At 53.6% G+C, this 7,240-nt stretch overlaps 1 protein-coding gene across 1 annotated transcript; it reads right to left on the bottom strand.

Moving 5' to 3' along the window:
- Window positions 1–1,627: 1,627 nt before the first annotated feature.
- Window positions 1,628–7,240, bottom strand: LOC120427795 (uncharacterized protein K02A2.6-like). The gene is made up of 4 exons (XM_039592717.2): window positions 4,394–7,240; window positions 3,740–4,181; window positions 3,064–3,641; window positions 1,628–1,633 (listed from the first exon to the last, which is right to left on the bottom strand). Exons 1-4 carry the CDS (start codon window positions 7,238–7,240, stop codon window positions 1,628–1,630), a joined length of 3,873 nt encoding a protein of 1,290 aa, XP_039448651.2.

The following is a 7,240-nucleotide window of genomic DNA, read 5'->3' as shown; positions in this document are numbered from 1 at the left end:
CAAAACAAAAAAACAAACGTCGGTGATAAAAAACGCTGATCCAGTGCAAAAAAAACACTGGTCCAGTGGAAACATTCGCTGAACCAGCGGATTTTTTGCCGGAACCAGTAGAATAATCTCCTGGTTGATTTTGGTACGAGCTGCTGCCGCGGAAAAAAAATCCGGACGTCAGCGATAGAAAACGCTGATCCAGCGTGAAGGAACACCAGTTCAGTGAAAAAATCCGCTGGACCAGCGAATTGTTTCCCAAAACCAGCACAATAATCTACTGGTTGATTTTGGTACGAGCTGCTGCCGCCGGAAAAAAACCCGGACGTCAGCGATAGAAAACGCTGATCCAGCGTAAAAGAACACTGGTCCAGTGAAGAAATCCGCTGGACCAGCGAATTGTTTCCCAAAACCAGTACAATAATCTCCTGGTTGATTTTGGTGCCCTGCCGCTTTTTCCAAACCAGCGAGAAAATTTTCTGATTCTAGCAAAACTGATCCCCCAAACAGCGACATTTTTCACCAAACCAGTGTTTTTTTCACTGGTTTGGTAGAATTTCATCGGTTTCCAAACCAGCGAAAAAAATTAGCGATTCTAGGTAATTTTTGTGCAGGCTGAGAAATTAGCGACATTTTTCGCTAGTTTTAGCGAACTTTATCGCGATTTGGCGATGGATCCCCTTTCCGTGCGTGCATGTGCTCATAGAGTTTCTCCGAACAGCATTCGCCCGTTAGCAACAGCGCTAACCATCCCGCAGCAGCACCAGCCCAGCAGCAGCGCGAACACACGAGCAGCAGAAGCAGCAGAGAAAAACGGAGACGAAGTTCCCCGCGCACCGCACTTCTCGTTGGCGCCGTACGTCACCAGGCGAAGCACGAGGACAAAGAGCGTGAGCGCACGCTAGGCGGCGATCCGTCAACACATCGCCCCGGTGAAGAAGGGAGGGTCCCTGAACCACCACACGAGGACAGCGGAGATCGTTAGTCCCGGCCGGAGTCAACCCTAAGGCCGGAGCTTCCTGTCCGGTTGCGAACGATGACAGCCGCGGAACCGTGAATCGTTTAAACCGGCCCGAGCCACCCCGTAAGGCCGAGTCCCGCATTCCGGTCAGCTGTTCATCAGCTGACGGCCACGTGTCGTCCCTGAGCTGAGCAACCAACCACCAGCAGCAGAGAACAACAGCAGCAACAAGATCATCATTCGGTGAGTCCGTTCTTTTTGCACTTGTGGAAGAAGCACGTCCCTAGCTGACGTAGCACGTTTTTGCCGGCCTAGTGCCGAGGCGGCAGACGCGAGTCCGCCCTTGACGGACGCGTCCAAAGTTTGAGGATCGAACTTTAATCCCACGCGTTTCTACGCCACACGTGGATGACCCCTGAAATCTAAACGCGCGCGCGCGCAATTTCGAAGCAGAAGCCGATTTGGATCAGCTGATTGCTAGCAAGAAGATGGAGAGAGCACAAGAGCACGGTTAGGGAAACAGACAGAATTAAGATCAAACGCACACACGCAAAGTAGGTAGAAGAAAGATATCTTGAAGATGGCCACCAACACTATTGTACAAATATAAGCATGCTAAACCCAAAACGAACAAACGAGAACTCACCTTTCTTTCTGGAGTTATGAATAAAAATCGCTTTAGTTCTTTTTCGGATAAATAAAACGTTCGTTTAATTGTTGTTTAAAACCTACTTGTGGAGTTTCTTTGGTTGATTGAATCTGGAGTTATGTCACTTTTCGTCGTCTTTTTTCGTTCTGCACGGAAAGGGGATCCATCGCCAAATCGCGATAAAGTTCGCTAAAACTAGCGAAAAATGTCGCTAATTTCTCAGCCTGCACAAAAATTACCTAGAATCGCTAATTTTTTTCGCTGGTTTGGAAACCGATGAAATTCTACCAAACCAGTGAAAAAAACACTGGTTTGGTGAAAAATGTCGCTGTTTGGGGGATCAGTTTTGCTAGAATCAGAAAATTTTCTCGCTGGTTTGGAAAAAGCGGCAGGGCACCAAAATCAACCAGGAGATTATTGTACTGGTTTTTGGAAACAATTCGCTGGTCCAGCGGATTTCTTCACTGGACCAGTGTTCTTTTACGCTGGATCAGCGTTTTCTATCGCTGACGTCCGGGTTTTTTTCCGGCGGCAGCAGCTCGTACCAAAATCAACCAGTAGATTATTGTGCTGGTTTTGGGAAACAATTCGCTGGTCCAGCGGATTTTTTCACTGAACTGGTGTTCCTTCACGCTGGATCAGCGTTTTCTATCGCTGACGTCCGGATTTTTTTTCCGCGGCAGCAGCTCGTACCAAAATCAACCAGGAGATTATTCTACTGGTTCCGGCAAAAAATCCGCTGGTTCAGCGAATGTTTCGACTGGACCAGTGTTTTTTTGCACTGGATCAGCGTTTTTTATCACCGACGTTTGTTTTTTTGTTTTGGCGGCAGAAGCCTATGCCAAAATAAACCAGGTTGTACTTACTTGCCACAGCACAAACTGTTCCGCGGCCATGGTCAAGTTCCTCGCCTACGATTCTTGCTGCCACCTGCGACAATTTGTGCACTCATCTATGCAGCAGTACAAATACATCTCCAGCTTCACTGCACCGTATTTTTCTGCTGCGAGAACTTTATGGAAACGTGCTTCTTTTCATTGAAAAGAACCCTCACCTGTTGAGTATGTATTTTAATGCTGAACACTTGATGCAGAACTTTTTCATGCTTTTTTGTTTTGAAAAAACCCCTAAAGCAATTCGATTGCCACAAATCGCTTCCGAACGTGAACAATAACAAACATTTATGACGGCTGTCGGAAGGATGTGTATCAAACCAGCGAAAACTTTCGCTGGAAAAGAAACCGTTTCGGAAATAACAAACCAGCGAAACCAAGTTGCTGGATTTGATTTCGCGCAGCCACCTTTTTCAGCGAAAAATTTCGCTGGTTTAGAGAAAAATTTCGCTGATATCAGCAAAACCAACCCAGCAAAATTCGGTCGCTGGTTTGGCGATCGATCCCCTTTCCGTGTACATGTTTAGCCACCGTGGAATCCTGGACGGTCGAACGGGACGTCGTGGACCAACAGGAAGTATCGGCGTCGGCGGCTTCGGCGGCGTAACGGGCTTGTCGGCGTGTACGGCATCTTCAGGCAGCACAAAGTGGTTTGTGCCAGATCCACCTTCCAGCGGATCTTCGGTTCCAGGCAGGGCCGGTGGTGCGGGACTGTCCGGAACAGGAATGTCGATCTCGATGGGAGCTTCAGGTTCTTCCTGGTCGGCTAGCAGCAACGGTCGAGCTTCTTCGATCAGGATCTCCCACGGTAAACGTTGTTGGACTTGGTCAGGAACTTCAACATCGTAGCGAGGGCGTAACTGGTTGACGTGCGAACTCACGATCCTCTGTCTTCCTTCCAGGTCCAGCTGCACGATGTAGTTGACGGAACCTTTCCGTTCGACGACACGGCCGGGAATCCAGGACTTGGTGTTGCGCTGGTGGTACTCGGCGTAGACCAGGTCATCGTCCTTGAACTCGCGCTTGACGGCTCCATACCGACGGTTGAACTGCTCGTTCTGCTTGTGGTTGACGGCGATCGGTGTGGCAGGAACAGGCTTCTTCAGCAGGTCCAGTGTGGTGCGCACCGGTCGTCCAAGGAATGCTTCAGCTGGAGACGTCATGTTCGATGTGTTCCGATTGGGCGTGGAACGGTACACCGACAAAAACGTTTGCAAGTGCTCCAGTGTGGGCGAGCTTTCCCCCCACTCAACTTCTTGAGGCCACGTTTGAGTGAGTCAACGAATCGCTCCGCTTGGCCGTTTGACTGCGGGTGGTAGGGCGCAGTGCGGAGGTGGGTGACACCATTCGCACGGCAAAACTCCTCGAACTGCCCGCTGGTGAACTGCGTTCCGTTGTCTGAGACCAGGACGTCCGGGTTGCCGTAACGGGAACAGGTCTCACGAAGCATGTCCAGGGTTGCAGTTGCGGTTATGACACGAGTGCGGAAGATCTCGGGCCACTTGGAGTAGGCATCCACGATGACGAAGTAGTAGTAACCATCGACTGGTCCAGCGTAGTCGATGTGGACACGTTGCCACGGCCTGTCCGGGAGAGGCCACGACTCGAGGGTCGCCTTCGTCGGGGATTTCGCTGCAGCTGCACACGGTTTGCACTGGCGAACAAACTGCACCACATCGTCGTCTACGTTCTACGAGACTTCATGCGGTCCATCCCAGGGTGTCCGCGATGCAGTTGGCGAATGATCCGTTTGCGGAACTTGAGGGGCACGACGATCCGATCGCCGAACATCACACAGTCGTCGACGACTTGGAGTCCATCGCGCCGAGCGAAGAACTTTCTGACGTCAGGGTCAGCAATCAGCTTGGCGCTCGCTGGCCAACCTTCGTTGAGGAAACTCACCACTTGCTGGAGAACTGGATCCTTTCGCGTCTCAGCCACGATCATCTTGTGAGTGACTGGAAGGTTGCTGATTGAGTCGTCGAGGATGGCTCTGGCTTCGGATTCGACGTAGACGGCGGCAATCACGTAATCCTCATCTGGCCGGCTTTGGGATGACATCAGCCGGGAGAGGAAATCAGCGTAGCCGAAAGCCGTCGTCGAAACGTGCTGGATGTCGAAGTCGTACAGCAGGAACGTCAAGGCCCAGCGTTGAAGACGATTCGCCGTGTAGACAGGAATGCCTTTCTTCGAGCCGAATACCTTGAGCAGCGGTTGATGATCGGTTTGCAGGAGGAAGTGGCGTCCGTACAGCATCTTGTGGAATCGCGTGACTGCGAAAACCAGGGCCAGGGCTTCCTTCTCCACTTGTCCGTAGTTCATTTCCGCCGGCGTCAGTGAGCGAGAGGCGTGCGCGATGGCCTTCACTTCACCGGACGGGAATTGGTGCATGATGACGGCGCCGAGGCCGTACTTCGATGCATCTGCTGCGACAACGATCTCCTTGGACGGGTCATAGTGGGTGAGCAGCAGATCGGAAAGCAGGATGGCCTTGAACTGCTCGAACGATTTCTGGCATTCTGCGGACCAGCGCCAGGGTGCGTCCTTCTTGAGCAGGTTGTCCAGGGGAGCCCGGAGCTGCTTCATCTGCTTCACGAACCGTCCGTAGTAGTTGATTGCGCCGAGGTAGGACCTCAGCTGCTGGACATCCTTCGGTGGCTGCATCTGGGCGATGGCCTCCGTTTTGGATGGATCGGGCCGAATGCCGTCTTTGTCCACAATGTGTCCGAGGAACTTGATCTGTGGCAGAACAGCGCGAAGACTGCGATCGTGATCCTCTCTGGTGCGGCCAGCGATGAGGATGTCGTCCAGGTACGTCTTGACTCCAGGAATGCCGGCAACCATGTTGGTGATGCGCTTGAAGGCTCCAGGCGCCGGCTTGACTCCAGGCGGCAGTCGATTGTACTGGAAGAGGCCACGATGGGTGTTCACGGTGAGCAGCTTGCGCGATTCCTCTTTGACCTCGACCTGCAGGTAGGCGTCAGACAAATCGAGATGTGTGAAGAAGTGTGCGCCAGCCAGTTCCGCGAAGAAGTCGTCGGGGTGAGGCAGCGGGTGACGGTCAGATTCAAGCGCGTTGTTCAGCCCCGTCGAGTAGTCACCGCAAATCCTGACGGAGACGTTGTCCGCCTTGCGCACGACGACTATCGGAGCTGCCCAGTCCGAGAATTGAACTGGCGAGATGATACCGTTGTCCTGGAGCCGCTGCAGTTCTGCGTCCACCTTCGGAAGAGCGGCGTACGCCACTGGTCGCTTCGGGCAGTAGGTTGGACGTGCGTCGGGCTTGAGGTACAGCTTCACCTGCGCTTTGGTGCATCTACCCAGCGTGCTTCGGAACACCTCCGGAAACTGCTGCTTGAGTTGCTCGATGACTTGGTCGGGGCGTTGGTGCACGGCGTTGACCAAGTTGTTGATCGGAATAGACCACAGATCGAAAAGATCCATCGTCTCGATGCCAAGGACGTTGAGTTCGGCGCTGTCCGAGATGAAGATGCGTCCACGCTTGGTGACGCCTCCGATGGTGATCTCGGTCTGGAACTCGGCGAGAAGGTTGAGGCTGCTTCCGGAAGCCGTGACAGCAGATTCGTCGGTGGGTCGAGCGGCTGGCTGTCCGATGCTGGTCCATGTTTCTTGCGAAATGATGGTGATGTCGGACGCCGAGTCGTGCTGGAGCTTGACTGCTGTGCCGTTGAGCTCGACCGGAACGAACTTCCGCTTGCTTCCGATGTTGCAGACCGTGAAGATACCTTTCGACCTCACGTTCTCCTTGGGCTTCGTCTGCTTCGAGGTGGTGGGCTTGTTGCTGGAGCAATAGCCCTCTTTGTGTCCTTGTTGCTTGCATCTGGAACAGGTGTGCGAAGCGAACGGACACTCTCGAACGTAGTGGTTGTCCCCGCACTTCCAACAGGGCGTTTTCGGGGTTTTTGTTTTCCCATGCGAGGCAGGCTTCTTCTGGTTGCGAGACACAATGTTGACGTTGCGTGCATCCTTGTTCTCCACCATCAGCGTGTCCTGTTTCAGGTTGGCCACACGGTGGCACTCTTCCACGAGGTTCTCCAGGGTCACCCTGCTGCGGGTAGCAACGCCTGCTGCGCCAGCGTCGCCGGCGGCAGCGCCTGCTGCGGCTGCTTCGACAGCTGCGGTTTCGTCGGCTTCAAGCTTGGAGATCAGTCGGGCTCGTATGTCCGCGTCCCGTGGCGATTGGAGTCCACAGACGAACCGGAGCGCTTTGAACTGGTCCGAGGAAAGCTTGGAGAGCTGGAACGCTTCACAGTGTTTGTTCACCGTGGCAGCATAGGTCGTGAAGTCATCCGCGTCGTTCTTGGCGTACTGCAAGCACTGGTAACGGGCGTGGAAAACGGATTTCTGCCGGCCGAAGAGCTTCTTGAGCTTCGCGACGGTCTGCGCCAGCGTGAAATCCCGGGGATGGTTGGGAAGAACCGTGTTGGAATACTTTTCGTGGACGGGCGTGCTGAGCTTCCGTAGAAGCGACCTCACTCGAGCGGGGTCGTCGAGGTCCTTGCCGTCCTTGGTGAAAACGTCCTCGTACCTCCCGTACCAGCCATCGAAGAAGACTCCGGCATCCGGATCGTACTGGAACTCTTGAATTCCGCTTGCCAGCGACTCGACGATCCGTTCTGCGCCGCCAGCCGGATGACCCTGGTTCTGCAACCGTTCGAGGGTCTCCTGCTGCTTGGCCAATATGTCCGTCAGCCGCAAAATCGCGTTCTTCAAGTCCGGATCGGTCAT

Source organism: Culex pipiens, chromosome 1, assembly GCF_016801865.2.
Source record: "Culex pipiens pallens isolate TS chromosome 1, TS_CPP_V2, whole genome shotgun sequence".
In the NCBI taxonomy this organism is placed as follows: Eukaryota; Metazoa; Arthropoda; class Insecta; order Diptera; family Culicidae; genus Culex; species Culex pipiens.
The sequence above is the reverse complement of the archived record's forward strand: the minus strand, read 5'-3'. Positions and strand labels throughout refer to the sequence as shown.

Bases quoted from the DNA above. Each gene is read 5' to 3' on its own strand.
- LOC120427795 (XM_039592717.2), bottom strand. From the start codon at position 7,240: ATGACCGATCCGGACTTGAAGAACGCGATTTTGCGGCTGACGGACATA. The intron at 4,182-4,393 runs GTGAGTTTCCTC...GAAGTCTCGTAG, and splicing joins ATCCAGTTCTCCAGCAAGTG to AACGTAGACGACGATGTGGT. The intron at 3,642-3,739 runs GTGGGGGGAAAG...TGACGTCTCCAG, and splicing joins ACGTGGCCTCAAGAAGTTGA to CTGAAGCATTCCTTGGACGA.